The sequence below is a fragment of the Neomonachus schauinslandi genome, chromosome 1, assembly GCF_002201575.2.
Source record: "Neomonachus schauinslandi chromosome 1, ASM220157v2, whole genome shotgun sequence".
NCBI classification, from domain to species: Eukaryota; Metazoa; Chordata; class Mammalia; order Carnivora; family Phocidae; genus Neomonachus; species Neomonachus schauinslandi.
Genome location: NC_058403.1, coordinates 138,500,679 through 138,523,558, shown reverse-complemented (window position 1 = coordinate 138,523,558; position 22,880 = coordinate 138,500,679). Strand labels below are relative to the sequence as shown.

Genomic DNA, 22,880 nt, shown 5'->3' with positions numbered 1-22,880 from the left:
ACATAGGTGAGGTCATTAAAAATAGGGAAATGATAAAACTTTATTTTCTCTGTCTACACTTTTGTACTTTTTCAATTTTGTATCATGTGCAAAAATTTAAAAACAGTAATACCAGGTAAATTATCTCTAAAGGAGGGCTTTGAATAAGCTTAAGAGAGATATCGAGAAAGAACACTGGGCTCATACTAAATGAAATTATCTTTCCATCTGATTATAAATCTAAAACATTGAGTCATTCATTAATATAATGGTTATAAATTCTTGTTTGTTGCTATAGCAATAACTACAAATTTGACTTTAAAATGCTTTTATTTGGGAGAAATTTCTATTCAATTACCAGGAATGTTATTTAATTTGAAGCTGATTTTTTGCATCATATAAACTATTTTAAAAAACCAAGCATGGCATTTTAAAGTGAATTTCTTTTTAAGTTGAGGATTTGTTTTCCTATAATCTATGATTTTAAAAAAATCAGTCAATTCAGAGTATTACTTTTAAATGCTGGAAGTTTAGACAATAATTATACTAAAAACTAGATATTAGTCTTTGACACAAACTTTGAGAGCAGAAATAAATGATTTCTGCCAATAGGATTAATGGTAATTCGGCATACTTGGAGCAAGGCTTTCCCCCTGGATAATCTCATTTGGACACATGTTCCTTTTCAAACTTCATTACACATAAATATTTCAAGGTCTCTTAAGCTTTTTGTTGTTGTTGTTGTTATCCTTTCTTTCTTACCCAAGATTTTTTACTTTAGTATCCATGCTGTGCCTTCTATCAACTTTATTTCCTGGTAACTTGAAATTTTCTGATTCACTTAGCAAAACTTCCAACATTGTAATACCAACAAGCTGAAGAATGTCATACAAAACAAAATGCCAAAACCCACACAGAGTAGGCAGGAAGACAAGCTGATATCACCATCTCTCCAAAGGGCCTTTTCTTTTCTTTTTTTTTTTTTTACAATTTTGAAATGCTTTATTTTTGTGTGTGTAATGGTTATTAACAAGTCTAATAAAGTTAGGATTCCAATGAAAAGAGGTGTTTTCATGAAAGCCTTCAGGGATCAGTTGTATGTCATATAGAGGGGAGTAGCACTGAATTTGGCATAAGACTTAATGACCTTATTTACAGCCTCCAAGAAATCCTTTTCAGTAGCAATTTTTCGCTGTGCTCTGATGGCAAACATACCAGCTTCTGTGCAGATGCTTCTAATCTCAGCACCCGTGCTCTTTGGACACGGTCGTGCTAACAACCCAAATCTGATATCTCTTTCAACACTCACTGAATGAGCGTGAATCTTAAAAATGTGAGTCCGACCCTCTAGATCAGGTAAGCTAAATTCAATCTTTCTGTCCAATCTCCCTGGCCTCATCAGTGCTGGATCCAAAGTATCAGGTCGGTTAGTGGCCATCAGCACTTTAATGTTACCTCGAGGATCAAAATCGTCCAGCTGATTGATCAGTTCCAGCATCGTTCTCTGCACTTCATTGTCTCCTCCAGCACCATCATCAAAACGAGCCCCTCCAATAGCACCAATTTCATCAAAGAAGATAAGGCAGGTTTTTTTGTTCTGGCCATTTCAAAGAGCTCACGAACCATTCGAGCCCCCTCACCGACATACTTCTGTACAAGTTCAGATCCAATAAGTCGAATGAAGCAAGCGTCAGTCCTGTTGGCAACTGCCTGGGCACAGAGGGTCTTGCCTGTACCCGGTGGACCAAAGAGCAGCACACCCTTGAGAGGATCAATGCCAAGGTTAACAAACCTCTCTGGATGAAGTAATGGGGTTTCTACTACTTCTCGAAGTTTCTCAATCTGTTCCTTACAGCCACCCACATCACCGTATGTGACATCAGGTTTTTCTTCCACCTGCATCATGGTAACTGTTGGGTCAATCTTGGGAGGCAGCGGAATGTGAATCTGATATTTATTTCTGTCCACCCCAACTCTCATCCCTTCTTCAGTGTCAGTAGGTGCTACCTGATCACTGAGGTCCACCACAAACTTGGCAAACTGCTTCACATTGATAATGTACTTTGGGTCCTCTGAATCAGCATTGATTATCTTCGTACACCCCACAACCTGCAAAGGCTGTTCACTCTGCAGTGTTTGCTTATCTGCAGCCAAATCCCAGAGTGCTGGTGGGGCCAGGCCAGTATCAGATTCTTTAATACCAGTGAGCTCATTAATTTTCTTGAGAAGTTGCTGAATGTCATCTTCAACCTGCTTTATCTGCCTAGAGTAAGTGCTTTGACCATAAGTTTTCAGCAAGGCAATATCCCCCTCATCCAGAGCTTGGATGGGCTTCTCATCCTCCTTGGTTTTCCACTGATTGGCACTGAGGTAATCCGGCATTTTAGGTGCTCCGAGTGCCTCAATTCCTTACTGATTACACAGCACCTCTGTCGCTTCCAAAGGGCCTTTTCTACCACAAAGGTCCCCATTGTCTCCTAAAGATCTAAAACTAACCATGGACTCTGAGCCTCAAATGTTTTTCTCTTTTAAATATAGCCAAATTCACTTAGAATTTTCTCCTGTGCCATTTAGCAAACATTAGTCAAGGGTCTAGATGACAGAGATTAGCATTAAAGATGGGAAAACAAATAAGTTCCAGTCCCAACCCGCCAGCAACTTAGAGACCAATAGGGAAGTCAAACATGTACACACATAATTATAATAAATTGTTATTTGGGCAGTAACAGAAATGTGTACACGGTAGAGGGCATGCAAATAAGGTGATTAATTCTGGAAGCAGAGGGGAGGTGCTTGCCTAGGACTGATGATGTGTGAATAGGTTTTAAAAGATGAGTAGAAATGTGTTCGGTGCTCAATGCAGAAAAGCCCTGTCGGCAGCAAGCAGGAAACTGGGAAGCAGTCTGATGTGTCAGGGGAAATGCCAAGTAGTGATGCGCTGATGAAAAATAAACATGGCAGCTGGAGGTCGCAATGGCAGGCGTGAGAATAGGGGGTTAACTCCCCACAAGGTCTAGTATCCTACTTTCTCCTCACTGACCTTTGAAGTTGTGTTTCAGAGCCAGGAGAATTGTACAGAACCTGGGGAAATTCAGATGTGATATTTTATAGGTAGCTGACAGGCTGTAAATTAATATACAAACATTCCTTGCAGCTTTGTCTACAGTTGTAAAGGGTAAACTAGATATTCATAATTTGGGGTCTGATTAAATAAAACATGATAGCTTCACATGATCCAGTAGCATGAGTTATTTTTTTTTTTTAAATAAGGCCCTGCTACATGTATTAAAATGGATCTCATTCCAGTATAAAATACTCAGTGGAAAAACAAAAGACAGAGGCTGATCAGGTATACACTGCCTTTTATGTGGTATTTGAAAATATATACATATTACCAGACTACGATCTTTTAAGCATGTAATGGTATCAGTTTTTAAAAAAAAACAGATAGCCCAGGAATTCATTTTCTTCCCCCATTCCCTTTCTTTCATCTGTGGAAATGAACAAGATAATACTAATCAGGACAGTGAGAGGAGAAGAGATAAAGCAGTTAAGAATTCATACTTAGAGGCACCGGGGTGGCTCAGGAGGTTAAGGTCTGACTCTTGGTTTAGGCTCAGGTCATGACCTCAGGGTCCTGGAATAGAGCCCCGCATTGGGCTCCATGCTCAGCGGGGAGTCTGCCTGAGGAGTCTCCCTCTCCCTCTACCCCCATTTGCGCTCTCTCTTTCTCTCTCACACTCTCTCAAATAAGTAATATTTGAGAGAGAGAGAGGGAGATAGCAAAAGAGAGCACAAGCAGGAGGGAGAGGGAGAAGCAGGCTCCCTGCTGAGCAGGGAACCCGATGTGGGGTTCGATCCCAGGACCCTGGGATCATGACCTGAGCCAAAGGCAGATGCTCAACTGACTGAGCCACCCAGGCGTCTCATAAATAAATAAATCTTAAAAAAAAAAATTCACACTCAATTGTAGATTGTCTCACAGAATTAAATATGTTCAACAAAAATACTACATATAACATTTCAGTTAGAGTTTGCACCAGCACACTGTACTTTTGATCAACAAATAAAATCTTATCTTTACTGCCTGGGTATACACACATTTGTGGTGATGTTGGTGTAAGGGGGCAGAGGCATGGGGAATGTCAAGCTGGAAGACTATATGTCTCCTGAAACATGGAGACCCAGTCCTCCAAATATAAGAATCTAACATTAGGGAAGCAAGTCATTCTATTTAACAAAAGCCTGATGCTAATGGAGGACAAAATGAATAGTGTGGACATTTTTATAGATGCAGCAAGATGCTGCAGTCCTGTAGATGTCGACCGTGTTACAATTATTTCTGTCTTGGCTCATGTCATTTTGAATTTTGTGCTAGCAAAACACCCTAAAATTTGATATCTGCCATGTACCAAAAAGCTTGAGTCCACTGCGTAAAATCATCATCCTCGCTTTCCACACTAACACTTTTAGACATTTGACCTATCTTAAATTAATCATGAATATATTTGTACATATCCATGGAACTAAGCTGAATTTAAAGGAGGGAAAATGTGTGTTATGGGTGCAAGGGCAGGACCTGACCACATAATACCCAGAAGTAATTTGCAAGTGCACCAAATTCAATGTCCAGAGCTCTGTAATCTGCTCTGAAGGAACCGAGAAAAGAAATATACTGTGCCCATCTCACGACTTTCCATTTCATAAAACACTGTTGTAAATGCTATGAAGAGTTATGGGCCAACACAACGTGGTCGGTTCCCCGACTGTGCTTTGAGGTTGGAGAGCCAGGCTTTGTAGATGTGGAGCGGCGGGGCGGTGACTGAGGACACTGCCTCTGTCTTGGCCTGACAGGGCTCTTCCCAGGCTGTCAGGATGCCAGCTGGATCTGTCTGATCTTCAGCAGCAAGCTGTGGATGAAGTTCCTCCCGCTGTAGAAATCCTAGGTGCTAATGACCTCCCTCTCTTTGATTAGTTTCTTTCATTTCCAGGTTTCAGGAAACCTAGGGAATTTTTCCTGCTGTGACTCCTTTAAATACCAGTTCTTGCCCTAGTGGACTTCAGCATCCAGAAGGAGCCTAAGACACCACTCATTTGTCTCTTTATACCTCCCTTCATCTAATGGATTCCTCATTATAGACCTAAGTTTACTCTCTGAACCAATTTCTGTTCATGTCCTTGGCTTGAAGGTTCAATTGGCTGCCTCCCAGAGGTCCAGTTCTTATCTCTTCTGAGGTTAGGTGTGACCTAAACTAGGAAAGGTCAGGGCCTTTGTCTGCATGTCCCTAAAGCCGTACACACTTGAGTTTTCCCATGTAGACAATCCTTTTTTACTTGTTCAGCACTGTAGGCCATACAAGGACATGAAAGACCATTATACCTTGAGCTTCTAGTTTGCTGTTTAAGTTTTAAACTTATTTGACCATCCTCATATCTCAGTCCAGGCTGTTCATAAAGACAAATTTCAAACATGAAAGGGGGCTTTAGCTGACTGCCCCTGATTGAGTGCCCCGGAAAGCAGTCTCTAAGACAAAGATGAGCATGTGGGATGTTTATTACAGAATGCTTCTGGAATCAGCACCTATGGAATGGGAAGGAAGGAACAGGATTGGACAAAGGGAGAAGCTGGGCTGTGATACAGTCCCAATGAAAGGCTCAGTCAACTCAACCCAGTGGGCGCTCTGGAACTGTGAGGGCCCCTGAGCGTGGCTCTCAGTTGGGGTGAGTGGATGGAGACTTTTTCCTCCTGCCTTGGTCAGTCATTGAAAGAGAGCTGCCCAACCCCAAAGAGGACCGACAGCTGAGGGACATTCTGAGCAGCGCTATTGGCAGCTGGGAGAATAAGACCTTTATTAGCAAAGGGAGGTCTGAGCAGCAGCATGGCGTCTAAAACAGGGACCACGCAGGACCCTTCCATTTCTCTTGACTCCCCATTGAGTTCATTCATTTCTGAACTCTGTTGCTTTCTCTCTTCTGGTTACAGACGTCCGTCTGTACCCCTGCCTCCCTCATGTCTGGCAACTCTCCACTGACCCCCAGCCCACATACGCCCTGCCTTTGACTTCTTGGACCTTGGCTCCCATCCCAGCTTTGACATCCTGGGGTCCTTTTCCTTTCTTGGGACCACAAAGCACCCTCCTGCCAAAAGGGAAATCAGGTTTTGGATTCTGTGGCTCACCTAAGTCAAATTGTGGAAGGTAATAAAATACCTCCTCCACTGAGAAAACAATTCTTTCAGTCACTGAAAATAGGCGACTTCTTTCACTACATTTGGGGCTTAGAGTGAAGAAGGCTGGCAAAGGTCACGTATAGATTTTTAAAGTTCTTGGTACATAGCTCACACCAAGAGACCTACAATTTGGAGATTCTGAATATCAAATATTCCAAGAGTGAAATATAATTTAGGGACAAACCTGAAAATCTGAACGATAAGTTATCAAGGGATGATTAACCAAGGTGAGAGAATTCACTGCAAGCCCAGGCAAAGAAAGCCCCCAGAAATGTATCTTTTCTTCTGAAAGGTCACTGGCTACTCTCTGTTACTATTTCTCCTCAAATTTACTAAGATAGGTTCAGTGTTTCAGCAAGTACAATCTTCTAGAAAAATGATGTGGCCACAGCTATCACAAACCCCATGAACTGGTTGGAACGGATCTAAAACATGGCTCTGTTGGGTTCAACAGTTCATCACTCTGGAAGTCAGAGATGAACTACTATTATTAAGACTTAACTGTAAAGCTAGGAGAGAAAGCTACTCTATTAGAATGTAGTAGACATGAGGCATTTTGTGTAATACCAAACACTTTACAGGCAACAATAGCATTGTACTATCAAAGCAAGTCCAAACACTCACGATCATGGTGATAATTTTAAATCATCCCCCCAAATCACTATTTTTTGTTATGTTTTTAACAGAGGAAAAAAACCCAGAATATTCTGTTTTTCTAAATCCCTATTTGGAGACATTAAAATAAAAGAAAATTTAAAACAAGAGGCAACTCTTAAAGGACAACTGGAAAACTGAATTTTGGGTGGAGGCTAGGGAAAAAAAGTATTCTGGAGTGTAAGCTGAAATGTGTGCCATTTGCTAGGTAGACAAAGGTCTAGGGCTCCCAAAAGGAGATTCACTCCAAAGCCAGAAAGGGTGTGGAACCTAGTCCTACTGCAGGTAAGATGAACGGGAGCTCACATATGACTACCTGGCCTTTGGGCTCAATTCAGAAATGCTCGCTTGCTGTAACACAGGAGTGTCCAGATAGCCCCCGAGTTGACCAGGCACTGACAAAAGGATGGGAAACATGGGTGGTCATGCACTTACTGGACAGGAATAACAGCCACATCTGGATCATGAAGCGGGCTTCTCAAACTAATTGAAATTTTGGTGGGAAAGGGTGTGATCAGGGATGAGAAGTATCCCCCCCACCTACAAACCCCAGTCTTCATGCTCAAACTTACTCTAAGCTCAGATGCTTTTCCAAGGTTTCTTGGGTCTTTTCTCTACCTCAGGGAAGCCCCCCTTCCCACCTCAAGCAAGGAGAATGGCCTCAAGCAAGGAGAATAAGAAATTAGGGGTACTGTCATTCTATAAAGGTACTATTTGAATTGCTTTCATCTGCACTGATTTTCCAGTGCTAACAAATCCTTCTGCAGAGGGCATATCTACACTGGCAACTATAGGCTCTCAAGCTGGAAAAAGCATTGTTCTGCCTATTCAGAGGACTACTTTCTACAAGCCCTTTGAACCAATGCCCTGATTGCAATCCCCACTGCCACGATCACAGTGCAGGCTGCCACCAGCTTTCACTGGAATTAATGCTCAGCCTCCATTCCTGGTGAAAATTCTTTATGGTTTTCCCAATGCCTTCGAGATGAAATCCAAACTCACTTATAGGACGTGAGAAGCCTTCCCTTGAGTCTGTGCTGTAACTGTGCACTTATGTGTTGATTTTGCCATTTACTTGTGAATTTCCTGGGGAAACCACCCATGCCTTGATTCCTTTTCATCTCAACACCCTATCTCCTGAAACACTGAGTAGCAGCCTGGATTAATGCCCACAGAACAACTGGCAATCAGGCCAAGTTTCTGTGAATCCGTGGGCAAAAGGTGCTGAACCTTAGGATATAACATGATCCATTTTAGCCTCCAGAGAGTGAGCAAGTTACTTAACCTCACTGTAAAATGGCATGGCATTTACCTACCTTATAGGGTTCTTGTGAGGACTGAATGGGATCATGTGTGTGGAGGGCCTAGGTCACTGCCAACCCATGGTCTTTATTCAGTCCATTTGTTTCCTTCTCTTGGCTTCAGTTTATAATCTGTAAAATTAAAAAATTAAACTAGGTAATTTCTAACGTCCCTTCTGTCTCATAATGGGAGATTTTAGCACACCATTCTCAGTCACTGATAGGGAAAAAATGAAAATAGATAAAGATAGAGAAGAGTTGGACAACATAACAAAGTACATATAAATTCCATGAGGTGTCTGTGACCTAAGCGCTATCTGTAGAATACTGCACCTAACACCTGCAGGGTACACATTCCAAGAGCATGTAGAAAATTACCAAAACTGACCCTGTGTTGGGCTACAAATAGTATTATATACAGCAACAGAAAATGAATGGAATATGGCCACATGAAGCAATATGGATGAGTCCTTTAAACACTAAGCTGATGCAAAAAGCCAGATATTTATATAAAGTTAACAAAACAAGCAAAATTTGTTTATGGCATTAGAGGTCTGGATAATGGTTATCTGGGAAAAGAGGGCATGGGGAAGGTGTCTGGGGTTCTATTTCTTGATCCGGATAGTGGTTAAATGGGTATGTTCACGCTGCATTAATTCATCAGGGCGTACACTGATGATGCGTCAATAAAAGTATATCAATAACACACACACACACAAAGTATGGCTAACATGCCCAGCTAGATAGTGGTGAAGCTGGGATTAGAATCAGGTGTGCAGGACCTCGGCATCCTCAGGGCGTTTACAGGGCCTTTGAGTCTTGGTGGGCAGTGACTTCTGATGTCTGTACCTCAGCCCCGTACCTATTCTGAAAGCTCTTCTCAGCTTCTCAGGCTCTGCTCCCCTTCTCTAAAAGGCACCTTCCTCAAGGGGAAAAGAAGGCATCAATTTGGGGCTCATGTCCCTATGCCCGCTTTCAACTCAGGACATTGTCTCTTTATGACTTCTCTGAAAAGAACTGACTTGGTGACTATCTGTTTCATATTTCCAACAGATTATGTTATCAGTATTTCATCCAGTCTGAAGGTGTCTGCAACAACGTGTTCTACCATCATAAGAAGTAACAAGAAGAGCTGCCTGGGTGGCTCAGTCGGTTAAGCATCTGCCTTTTGATTTTGGCTCAGGTCATGATCTCAGAGCTGTGAGATCGAGCCCTGTGTCAGACTCTGTACCAGGCGTGAAGCCAAACTGTTGAAGATTCTCGCTCTCCCTCTCCTTCTGTCTCCCCACCCCCAAAAAAGAAAGAAATGGCAAGAAAACTTACTCCATCTTTCTTATCCAGAGTTATGTCATCATTTTATAAATTATTCAACAAATATTAATTGGACACCGTCTATAATGCAGGTACTATTCTAGGATAGGTGCAGTAGTGAATAAGACCAAAAGACACAACTCTTATGTCATGTGCATCAACAGAATGAAAATAACAATTGTGTCTCCTTCACTGAGATTAAATTAGATAATGAGCATATTACACACAAGTTAATGCTTGGTACATAGGAAGTGTGAAATACATGTTAGTCATTATTTATGCCTTTTATAACTTAGACATCTCCAGCAGTGTTCCCAGCTCAAGAGGAGAAAACTGGACTCCATTTTAATCATCTGCTGTACATGAGCACAGAATTAAAGGAAAGAGAAGAAACAGGAAGATATTTTTAATTTGGACCATTTGGAGTACATAAACCATCAGAGCAATAAGACATCCTAATTCGACTCGTAACAAATGATCCAGCTAGAAGCCCATGAAGACCCTTGTCTCTACCTCCCCGCAACTCTGCGGAAATCACGGAAGGCCAAGCTAGGTCTCTGGTTCCATGGGATGTAGGGCCACTTAATGATGACGAATGAAGAAACCCAGTGGGGTCATTCCTCCAGACCCTCCAGCTGTGAATTATAAGCACACTGCTCTAAAGGGGCAAGGCCCTGACTCGCCTTTATCAAATCACAGGGTTCTCTCCTTTGTTACCTCAACCTCCACTGCCTGCACTTTCTGAGCAGCCACCTGACCCCAGGGCACCTTTGTTTTATGTGAAAAAATAACTGTGCAAAGCTGGAGTGTGTGGCCATGTAAACTAGAGGATTATCACGGCTATAATTCAAAAGGGCTTTCCCGGGCTGCCCGCAGCCTACTGTTCCAGGACAAGAACACGGTGCTGGGGTTTTCCTTCCCCTAGCAGCTGTGGCGTGTCCCCGGGAGGAAACGTGTCAGCACAGAGGTTGTGCGGGCTAAAAATACACCACCGGGTTTTCAAAATAGCAGTCAGAACGCTTTCCACAGCAACCTGTTCTGTCCATTTGATTCACCGAGGAAAATCCCTCCATGCCTGTGATTCTCCCCACAGCCCCCAGGTTCACTCAGGAAGCCAGGTCTTTGGATCAAATTTCTGAGCTCGGAAATACGCTACCAGCATAATCAGGTGAAAGGGACACCTGGAGAATTATCTACCAGACGTTAGCGAACAGTGTTCCAAGATTATAGATTTCAAATACTCAAGACAGAAGAGCAAATTTGCATTCATTTCCTCTCTCTTTGTAAATGCACCCCACATCCATTACTCACCACATCATGGAGACACAAAGACATAATTATAGTGTGTGGCTTCTCCCAAGAAAGATTCCCGTGAAAGCCACAACAACAAAAACAAAACACTAAGAAGAAAGACTGAAAAAGTTGAAATTCTTTGAGACCATACGCAATCTGAGAAAATTCTCTGCTGTCATTACAAGTGATGCATTGCTGTGCTGAAAATATCTATTTGGGGTGATGAATGTGACTTGTCATGATCCGATTCAAGCGGCAACAGAATGGACTGCGTCCAGGATGTCCAATACCGCAAGAGGAGAATCCCAGGGTGGATCTGAGATTCTGGGAGGTTCCTTGAGGCAAGCAGCCAGAGGACAAGGCTAGTGGGGTCCAATACCTCTGTCGGCTCCCTGACAGCAAGGACTGGGCCTTGACCATGCTGCCTCCCTGACATCTATATGATGCTCAGCTCAGGGCCCCTAATGTATGGGTTTGGAACAAAGAATGAATGAATGGCGGCAAGTGCTAGTGCCTGGGAGACAGGCAGATTATAATACCTAAAGCAGCTTCTCAACAGCAGCACTGTGAAAAAACACACCGTTGTTATCATTTACATGACATACAGTACTCGGAATGCTACAGCAGTACCTCTGACACTTCTGATCCCGGATGTGGGAATTTTCCCCCACACCAGCTGGGTGTCCAACAACAGAACTCAATTCTGACACTGTCTACCTAGAGACAGCATTGAATCCCACAGGTTAAGGTCTTGGTCCGACAAGACTCCCCCTTCCCCACTTGAGACGCTAGTTTCAAGTTCAGCCTGCCACCTGTGCTTCTGAGCAAAGGGCCACAGATCCGAGGTTACCACGACCCCCTCCTCAGGTCTGACTGCTTTGCTAGAGTGGCTCATAGAACTTAAGGAAGGAGTTTCTTAGAAGATACTTGCCATTTGCAATGACGTGGATGGAGCTAGAGGGTATTATGCTAAACGAAATAAGTCAGTCCAAGAAAGATAAGTATCATATGGTCTCACTGATATGAGGATTTTGAGAAACAAGACAGAGGATCAGAGGGGAAGGGAGAGGAAAATGAAACAAGACGAAACCAGAGAGGGAGACAAACCATAAGAGACTCTTAATCTCAGGAAACAAACTGAGGGTTGCTGGAGTGGAGGGGGGTGGGAGGGATGGGGGGGCTGGGTGATGGACACTGGGGAGGGTATGTGCTATGGTGAGCACTGTGAATTGTGTAAGACTGATGAATCACAGACCTGTAGCCCTGAAACAAATAATACATTATATGTTAATGTAGTAAAAATAAATATAAAAAAATAAATAAATACAGATAGGCCCTCAAAAACAAACAAACAAACAAACAAAAATGAGATTACCTATTTGTTATAAAAGGAAAAACAAGGAAGAGCCAGATGGAAAAGATTCATAAGGCAAGGTACGTGGGAAGGGGCGTGGAGCTTCCATGCTTTCTGGGCGGACACTCTCCCTGCATCTCCACATTCACCAAAGGAAGTTCTTCAAACACATACCTTTGGGGGTTTTATGGCGGCTTCATCAAGTAGGCATCAATTGATCAAATCATTGGCTATTGGTCAGTGGCCTCAGTCTCCAGTCCTCCCCACTCTTGAGGTCAGAGATGGGGCTGAAAGTTCCAACCTTCTAAACACATGGATGATTTTACTGGTAACCAGCCCCCATTCTTATGCTACCTAGGTAGGGGCTATCCAAAAGTCACCTCATTAACATAACAAAAGACACCTTGCTTGCTCTTATCAGTTAGGAAATTCTAAGAGCTCTGTGCTAGGAACCAGGAGGAAGACCAAATATGTATTTCTTGTTATAAATCACTATATCACAGTCACTAGTAACATTTACCTGGATAATCCTTTGTTGTAGGGGGCTCTCCTGTGTATTATAGGATGTTTCATAGCACCCCTGGACTTTGCCCTCCTACCCCAATCAAAAATGACAATCAAAAATGTCTCCAGATATTGTCAAATGTCTCTTAGGGGGGCAAACTCACCCTCGGTTGAGAGTTGAGAAACACCGATGTAAAGGAACAGAGTAGAAGATCTAGGGAGATCCTCAGAATCAGAGAGGTCTAACGGCAGGAACCCTGGCAAGGTGGCCGAGGTTTAGGGACAAATCCTAGCCTCCAGAAAAGACTTGAGAAGTACATTAGCATCCTACCTATTCATTGAAAGTGACCTAACCCACCGTGGCTAGAGCAATAAAAGAGAACTTATTAGAATAATACCTAAAAGTGCAGAGATAGCTACCTTCAGGTATAGCAGGATCTAGGAGCTCAAACGCTGTCGTCAGAACTCAGCTTCTCTCCATTGCTGGACTCCACTTTCCTGCATGATGGCAAAGTGCTTATCACTCCAGGTCTACATCTTACCAGCTCAGAAACCAACCCTGACAGTAAAAGAGCTTCTCCTTCTCAATAGTTCTAATAAAAAAAAAAAAATTCTCATGGCTGAGTCTTTTTGGACCAACTGGGTCATGTGTGCATCTGTGACTAATCAGAGTTAGAAATTTTAGCAGTCTTGGAACATGCCAAGTGGCTGGGTCTAAGTCTGATAGCCCTCCTGGATCAGGGAGCAAGGGAATAGGACAGTTCCACCCGAAGTACCTGGATTTACTGGGGAGGGGGCAGAATAGTTACCTAAAGAAACTGAACATGATAGTATTAGAAAGGTGTTGTAGTAGGCACTGGGCAAGTAAAAGAGTGTAAATTAGCAGCCTAAATCTGGAAACACTGAAATACTGAATCAGAAACCAAAGAAAAGGTTCCTGTGCTATGGTATAAATACGGAGACCCAGTGCTGGCCTCAGGATATACAAGCTGCTCAGATACGAGAGGATACTATTTATAACTGTTTTCTCTGATACTTTCTTTCCTAGATCTGTGAGTACTTATTAAACATGAAGAAATTTATGCATTCAAATAGCAACATTTAATCTTTCCCCCTGCCTGGCTCTATTTGCATACCTTTGCTTTCCTTCTTGCCCTGTCTGAAGATCCCCTTCAGTAAATTCAGACTTGGGACAGCTCCCCCAAGCTTGATTACAGACACTTCCTATTTGGTGCTGCTCATAGACACCAAATTATGGGTCATGGAGTGGGAGCTCCTAACTGCTAAGGCCAGGTTGAGGACAGGGAAGGGAGCCTTGCAATATCTTGCTCTGAGAGTAGTCCGAGGAGATTTCTTCCTGGCCTAGCTAGTGAGCAATTTACATCTAGAAACAGAATGATGACCCCTAATAATGTTTAGAAATTGTGGTCTCCGTGACATGTCCACAGGTGCTATTTTTACTTGCTTAAATGCTAATCCCTTTTATAAATCTCACTGAGCATTTCTCTACAGACTCTATCTCACCACATCAGTCTTGGATGACATGTTCTAAGGAATATGAAAAGTCCGGCGCATGCCCCTTATAAACTTGCAGTCTTTTCATCTCATTGTGTGACAACCTGCAGGAGTTTGCGTGGAGATGTGAGGCATCTGGTCTGTTCTCATAAACTTAAGGTGGTTATTCATCAAGTGGAAGTTCTTTGAGGACAGCAACTTTTGTTTGTTGAAGGCAGCTTCAGTGGGTGGGGGAATGAGGCTTGGGCTGACAGTAGTCTGGATCAGCGTCTGCCCATTGAAAGGTTTGGCCCACTTTAAAGACTTAGAATCTTGGATCCCCAGAGTTGAGCAAGATCAGTATCTGTCATAAGACTTGGAAGAGATTCTTTAAATGCATGCATCCCTGAATGATAAAAGTAGACTTATTAATTTATAAGCATGACGGCATTTGGTGGATTCTTAGACCAACCCGGGCTGATCCTTTATTAGGGACCTGGTAACAACCCTGAACTTCTATTGTGAAAATTGTCTGGTTTGGATTCTTCTATTTTGCAAGCCGGCTAACCCTCTTTGACATATCAAATAAAGTCTTGTCCTGCTCTATTCTGCATGAAGGCACTACACGGCAGTGTCCTGCAAAGATCTCCCATCTGGAGAATCACACAAACCTAGTTTTGAATCCTTTGTTCTGCCTCTTATAAGTTTGTGACCTGGAGCTCACTTCACATCTATTATCTTATCTCCGATCTGTGGGCACACCTATTTGACAGCATTGTGCTAAGGTTTACTTACAAGGCACGTGTAATGTTTGGCACGGAGTAGGAGCTCTACTCATGGTGGCTATCGTATTATTTCAGGGCCTGTGCTAGCATTTGAAAATAATCCTTGGTTTCTGCATCAGCGAGCATATAACATTCTTTTTCAGGGTCATCTTTACAGAGGCTTTGTGTCTCCAACACTCCAGATGAACTGTGGGCCACCTCTTTTATGTGTTGACTAAAGAAAAAACCAGGGTCTGCCTGTTTGGTCTGTGGCCATGTTCAGCAGAGCACTCCCTCCCATGCCCAGGATGGCTCCTGACTTTGGGCAATATAGTGTTCCTTTCTGAGTAACACCATGAAGCATCCCACAAGAGCATGCCAGAGACATGACGATCATTCCATGTGTGATATGGTATTGCCTGTGTAATTGTTTAATGTGATACTAAGAATCAATTATGTACACACATACCTCAGGGGGTAGAACAGATGCTTTTTTAAAGTAAGGGCAACCTCCACTAGAAATTGAGCTCCATTTGATACAGAGCATCCCTCACTACTGAGCAGAACACATTTGCCAAGACCTCTTCACCCCATTTCTTTTTTCTCACTTCTTTACTCCCCAGATCACAAGTTAAAGGAATGCCATCATTTGCCCACCAAGTGAATAGAATCAGCTTATAAACAATCTCCAGTAAAAGGGACCTAGACAAAGCTATGATTCTTTAGGGGCTGTTTGCATATCTTCATTATGCATACTTGGAATTTTTAGCATCTGATTATGTGGCTTGTTTTCCTGGGTGATCACCCTCATCTTTCAAGTGTATATTCAACTCTAAGCTTACTCCTCAGGTTTTATGCTCTGTCATAGACCTCCTCTTCAGAAATTTCTAAGCAGTTAATTTCTTTAACAAACATTTTTGAGCATTCCCTATGGGTAAGACTCTGCTAAGTGCTGAGGATACATATATAAATGAACCATTGCTGGAATGCAACACAGAATACAATAGTTAATATAATAAATGCATGAGCTGTAAGCCGTGGCACCATACAAACAGCACATCTAATCAGAAACTAAACCTTGGGGCACTTGGGTGGCTCAGCCGGTTAGGCATCCAACTCTTGGTTTTTGATGGGGTCATGGGATGGGGCCATTTTGGGCTCTGTGCTCAGCAGGAAGTCTGTTTCCCCTCTCCCTCTACCCCTCCCCCTCCCACCCCCACCCACAGGCTCTCTCTCTTTCTCTGTCTCTGTCTCTCTCAAATAAATAAAATTAAATTTAAAAAAAAAAAAAGAAAGAAAGAAACCAAACCTTGTGGGCCTCTCATGTCTGGTCTGCTGCTAATACTGCCATACCTACTACATAATGCAGGGGGCACGATCTCAGTCGCTGTGCTCCAAACAGACATGACCTTACAGGCATAAGATTCTACTCATGTCCAGAGAGCTGGATGAGAAAATGGGGGAGCATGTGCTCAGGGATTCAGCTGCTAAAGGAACCGGAAAGGATGATCATGCAGAGGTCAAAGGGTTGATTACATATTTCTTGGCTCATCTAGATCTTAGTTTCAAGGTTGTCACAAATGATTCTTCATATGTGAAAGAGATTTATGACCATTGCATTCATGATCACTACTGGATAATTCTCTGACAGGCACAGGAGACTGAGTTATGAAAATAACCTGACTTTGCCCTTTACCAACCATTCCGGTCCTACCCTTTGATTTCACACCAGTATCGTCTTTGATATTGTGATGCTTATTCTTGTTATTATTGTGTTGCTTTTCTTTTTCTTAAGGACTAAAAATCTGTTTTCTGCTTTCTTGCTTTGAAATAACAACTCTTTGCCAGTATATTAATAAGCCCTAAGTTAAATTGATGGAGGAATTGGGTTAAGGAGAGTTTTTTGGAAATTATATGTTTAAGAATCCTTAGGTAAGCCAAGAGTGTAAGAAACCCTGAGACTAACCCAGAGAAAGATATGATCCTTAAATTGACCACAGTTGAACCTCTACCAGGACTGTTTTTATAAACAGTATAAATCTCAGACAACACAACTAAGGGCTCAAAGCTGTTTGTCATTGTGTTTGATGGAGGCATGCAACCTTCTGGTTCTAAGCAGAATTTAAGAAGCAGGTACCAACAGGATTTATAGAAAGCAAGACACCATCCTGTACACCAACAGAGTCTGTCTCTTTTATATTCGGCCCAGACTGGAAATAGCTATGGCATCAAGCTGCTTCTATCCAGCCCCAGGACCCTCTCTGGGTCACCCTGGACCTCAAATCTTGTGACACTGTCAACTAAAGTCCAAAAGGTGAGTTTTGAACAGGTCAATCCACGCTCAAAAGTCTTCATTTTTGTTATTTTTGTCTGGGTTCCCCCAGAAACAAACTATTTTTGTTTAGGTCCCCTGAGATAAGGACTTGAGTGTAGAAAGCTTATTTAGGACATAAAGGGAACACCAGCAGGGAGGAGGGACATGATGGGGGGAGGGAAGGCAGCCAATATAAGTGTTATAGAACCAGTTACCACAGTGGGCAACCAAAGCACAATACTCTGGATAAACTGGTAAATGTTGTAAAATTCACACCAAAGAATTTTCCCACCTTAAGTGTTATGGGTTGAATTATGTCCCCCAAAAAGATATGTTGAAGTTCTAACCCCTAGTATCTCAGAATGTAAACTTATTTGGAAATAGGGTCATTGCAGATTTAATTAGGTTAGTAAGGATGTGGTCATTCTGGAATAAGGTGGGCCCTGAATCCAATATGACTGGTGCCATTATAAGAAGATGATATGAAGAGGGAAGAATATCACGTGAAGATGGAGACAGAGATGGACTCATACAGCTCCAAGCCAAGGAACACCAAGGATTAGTGGTGACAGCAGAAGCTAGGATGGGGCAAGGAAGGGTTCTAGCCAGAGTCTTAGAGAGAGCCTGGTCCTAGTAACACCTTGATTTTGAACTTCTAGTCTCCAGAAATGTGGAAGAATAAATTTCTGTTGTTTTAGGGCCAGTTTATTGTACTTTGTTAGGGAAGTCCTAAGAAACGAATACCCTGAGGAATGCGGGCTATTTATACACTACCATCAGTCATGGCTGGAGGGCTGCTCAACCAGTGACTCATGACGGTTAAGTCCATAGTACATCTTGATTTTCACACACAGGCAGAGCAGCGGCTTTTTGAGGTTCCAGAAAAATCCTCAGGCACAGAGATCTAGTTACTGGCAGCTAGAAGTCCACTGAACACACTGAAATGTGACAAGCCTCCACTCCCTCATTACCCATAAGATAAAGCCCAGCTCCCCAGGCTGGTGGCAGAAGAAGACAGATTTAAAGCCTGAGAAGGACTCAATGCATTCTCCCTAGTTTGAAGACACAGGGAGCACCTGCCTCTAAAGACAATGAGTGGTCCCCTCCCCCACCACACCCCCCCAGTCTGCCCTCTCCAAGAGCCAGCAAGAAACCAGCTTCTGCCAACAACCCGAGTGAACTTGGAAGTGGAATTCTTCCCCTCAAGCCTCCAGATAAATGCCAGCTAGCCTTCTGAGACCTATTAAGGCCACTAAGTTTTGATGTGATCTGCATGCACCATAGAAACCTGAAACAAGGCCTTTTATGCCTTTTGTTTACAGTTGAAACACTTCTCCAGATTGGTCCTGTTGTATACAGAATCTCTGACCTCACAACAACATTGAAAAGTGGCTCCTGTATGATTATCCCCATTTTGCCGATAAGGGCACGTTCTGCATGGAGCACTGGGTGTTATACGCAAACAATGAATCATGGAACACTACATCAAAAACTAATGATGTAGGGACGCCTGGGTGGCTCAGTCGGTTAAGCGTCTGCCTTCAGCTCAGGTCATGATCCCAGGGTCCTGGGATCGAGTCCCGCATCGGGCTCCCTGCTCTGCGGGGAGCCTGCTTCTCCCTCTGCCTCTGTCTCTCTCTCTGTCTCTCATGAATAAATAAATAAAATCTTTAAAAAAAAAAAACTAATGATGTAATGTATGGTGATTAACATAACGTAATAATAATAATAAAAAAAAAGAAATGTGACTGTCACATAGGTTGAGCAACTCATGTATATTTACCACCAAAGTCCCCATTATTTCTACTCCTGCCTTTTAATGATAGAACAGTACTCAAACCTCTACTTTTAAAAAAAATCATTTCCCAATTCGTGCCAAGTAAAAAAACTGGTGTGGCCGCTGACATGGGTTGGGCTTCTTGCCCCCGGGGAAGGGAAGCATCAATATTGTATGGCTTAGATAGGCATATGACCAAAAGCACATTGACCTCTCCAGGAAATCAGTGGGAAGCAGATGCCCTATAGGGAAGCAAAGGTCTACCTACCACTCACCATATGTCAAGCGGTAACAGGTCAGCATTTGTCTAAGAGGTAGGCGTTCACAGAGTTGTCACCTGGGAGCATATGGCAATTGGGATAGAAAGAAAAGTGCCCCACCAACATGTCAGGTGTTAAGTACCAGTTGCCAAAAATATATATTGTTTATGACAGCTTTTAATTTCTGGAGAAACGTGGAGAAGCATTTTTTCCCCTATGAAACTTTGTGGAACTACAGTTACACTCACTAAACTGCAACAACTCTATACAGCAAAATGTCCAGCCCTACAGAAGTGGGATTGTTCCATGCTCCTGAAAAACATGGCCCCAGATTATTATTAGGCCATTAAATATTATCATCCAGGCAACCAAACAGAAAAATGGACCAAAGGTGGGGCACCTGTATGGCTCAGTTGGTTAAGGGTCTGGCTTATGATTTTGGCTCCGGTCATGATCTTATGGGTCATGGGACTGAACCCCATGTTGGGTTCTGCACTCAGCAGGGAGTCTGCTTGAGGGTCTTTCCCTCTACCCCTCCCCCTGCTTGCAAGCACTCTCTTACTCTCTTTAAAATAAATAAATAAATTTTTTTAAAAAAAGAAAAGAAAAATGGGCAAAAGATTAGAACAGACACTTTGAAAGAGTAGGTATACAAGGGGCCAGTAGATATATGAAAAGGTGATCGGCTTCATTGGGCATCAGGGAAATACAAACTGAAACTTCAAAGAGACACCATTGACAATCCAACAAAATGCCTAAAATGAGAAAGACCAACAATATCAATTGTTGACCAGGATGGAGACTGACTGGAAATTTCAAATACTGTTGCTGGAAGGAGTATGGTTATGTCACATTTCAGTGTTTTCGGCAGACTTCCAGCTGCCAGGTGCTTGAAAATTGACACTCCATATATGAGACCCAATCAATAGCTTCTTGGTTCCTATCAGGTCATAACACATGCTCTGTATTGTGGTGTAACTGAGAACCCCAGCTATGAGTCAGGCAGATAGGGATTAGAATACTGGCCCTACCATTTTATTAGTTATGTGGCTTTGAACACTTATGCATCAGTTTTCCTGTCTTTAAAATGGAGGTCATAACAATACAATTTCATTAGCTTACAATAAGAATTCATGATGTTAATGCAAATATAGCAGTTAGAAAAGTGCTTAGCACACAGTAAATGCTCTGTAAATTAGGTGCCATGTATCAAGCTATCTCTTTCCATATTTATACATCTATATGCTCAGGTATGTTTTAGACATATTCAGGTAGGTTCAGCTAGAGGTGAACTTCATATGAGCACTTCAGTCAATGGACAGGTAAGCATCCAGTGATGTTGTAAAAATCAAATCTGTTAATTGATAAATATTGACATTAATAGGTGACAGGGAATAACTATAAGGATGTATGTATTTCTGAGCATGTATCTTTCTAATATTTTTTAAATTAAGGTTAGAATGTTGATTCTGTGCTTCATTAAACACAGGTGATTTTGAACTCAAACTAGTACATAAAATAACTATATTAATTGTATGCATATATGAACATTTGTTTCATCAGGATTGTCATTTACTTTCAGCTTTACTAATTTAACCAAAGGTTTAAAAGTTTGAAGGAGTACAAAAGTTATATGATAACCTTGAAGTCTTAAGTCCAGAAGTCAAAGAGATCACAGAAGTGATATAAAAGTTGGTGGCCAGAAAGATGGGTAGATAACACTAAAGAAATAGAAAAAAAAAAATTGGAAGGAAAAATAAAAGAATAATATGCTTGGATAAATCCAACAGAAACACTAAATATCAATGGTCAAGCTACAATAATATGGAAAACATAACATTTTTTGGCTTGCTTCAACTATGAACCTTGCATGTGTCTCATTCCCTCTGATAAAACATGACTTTAATATTCATTTTCTAGCTCTTGAGTCCTTCCAGTGACTACCAACAGTGGCAGGGACAGATTTTTGATAGGATCCATTTGCAGCTTCCAAGATAATGTTAGTATTTTGCTCTCTCAGGAATCCCAGCATTGAAAAAAGAAAGTCCCCGGATGACAGCTATGCGGCAGCCTCACGAACAAGAAGTCCTAGATAGAGCAAGAGGACATGGGGCTCAGCACAGACCTCTCTGGAGAAAATGGAGTCAATAGTTGCTGTGCTGAACTGTGTGGAGAAGAGCATTGAGGGCAGAGACTGGGGTGGGGGTGGGAGGGAGCACAGACTTAATAACAGCAAAAGATTAAACTACGCAAAAGAAAAGATGGAGAAATTATTGAAACACCAGCAAAAAATGCAATCATATTACACAAGTTGGCTCAGCTGGGAGTCATATTTACATAGATATAATAACAGAAGCACAGTATTGATTTAATACAACATTATGACATGACTATATTGTATTAGGAGAGTCAAGGAGGAAGGAAGAGTGGGATAGGGACAAAGAGAGGACATGAATGTGTCAGTTGGCGTTAGGATATGTGGGTAAGAAAACAAAACTCTCTTAGTAGAAAATCAAAAGGTAGCAGTATAATTATATTACATATGGAGATAAATATCAAAACAACAACAACAACCTAAGAGTTGATAGTGGCTATTTCAGAGGTGAGAATGGCAGGATTTGAGGGTATCTTTTTCATTATTAGATTTGCAGTATTATTTGATTTCAAAACTATGTACCTACACTATTCTGATTAAAAATAATACTAAATGAACAAAGTGTTAATCTTTGGACTCATTGAGTCTTGATTCTGAAAAGATCAACATGGCTGGTAGTGTTTATAATAAAATACAGCAATGCACAAATTAAATGTGTTAATATATGTTAAATATTATAAATAACTATTTGGCTCCAATGGATGGCTTATGTGATACTCATACAAGCATGGTCCCCAGACTGGTCTAGTTGAGTCAAAGCCTGACAGAATTAAGATGCAAGAAAAAGGGTACAACATGATTATACTACTATAGATTTTATGTAGGGACTAATGTTAAATTCAATATTTAAGCATATAATGGCACTTGGTAATACAATTTGATGGGATTGTTGTATTATGTTTGTTTTTCCAGAGTAGCCTCTGAGTTCTTGACCATTCTTTTTTTTTTTTTTTAAGATTTTATTTATTTGTTTGAGAGGGAGAGAGTGAGAGAGAGAGCACGAACAGGTGGAGGGGCAGAGGGAGAAGCAGACTTCCCGCCGAGCAGGGAGCCCAATGTGGGACTCAATCCAGGGACTCTGGGATCATGTCCTGAGCTGAAGGCAGACTCCCAACCAACTGAGCCACTCAGGCGTCCCGGTTTTTGGCCATTCTTAACAATTTTGACTTTACTTGAATTTCCCGTGAGATGGGCAAACCCCCAGCTCTCTCTCACAGACATGCTGAGAATAGATAGAATAGATTTTATCTATTTCACTTGCAGCCTGTTGCCACAACTGCTAAAGCTTCCCTGACCCAATGAGGCCAGACCAGGTCCTGCAGAGCTGCAGGCTGTTGAGATATGCCCACCACACCTCCTTCCACTCGCCACTGTGTCCAGGGAGCACGAGAAAGAACATGAAGGAGAAAGCAGTGAAAACTTGCTTTGGTTTGTCTCATTCTCTGGGTGCTCACATAGTGGAAGAAAAGGAACCTACGTTCAGTTAAAACC

At 42.0% G+C, this 22,880-nt stretch overlaps 1 protein-coding gene across 1 annotated transcript; it reads right to left on the bottom strand.

Moving 5' to 3' along the window:
• Nucleotides 1-1,069: 1,069 nt before the first annotated feature.
• LOC110570779 (26S proteasome regulatory subunit 7-like) lies at nucleotides 1,070-2,403 on the bottom strand. The gene is given in 2 exon segments (XM_044915790.1): nucleotides 1,070-1,566; nucleotides 1,569-2,403. Coding segments are annotated over 2 exon segments (1,290 nt in total). The 5' UTR covers nucleotides 2,362-2,403.
• Between the last annotated feature and the right edge of the window lie 20,477 nt (nucleotides 2,404-22,880).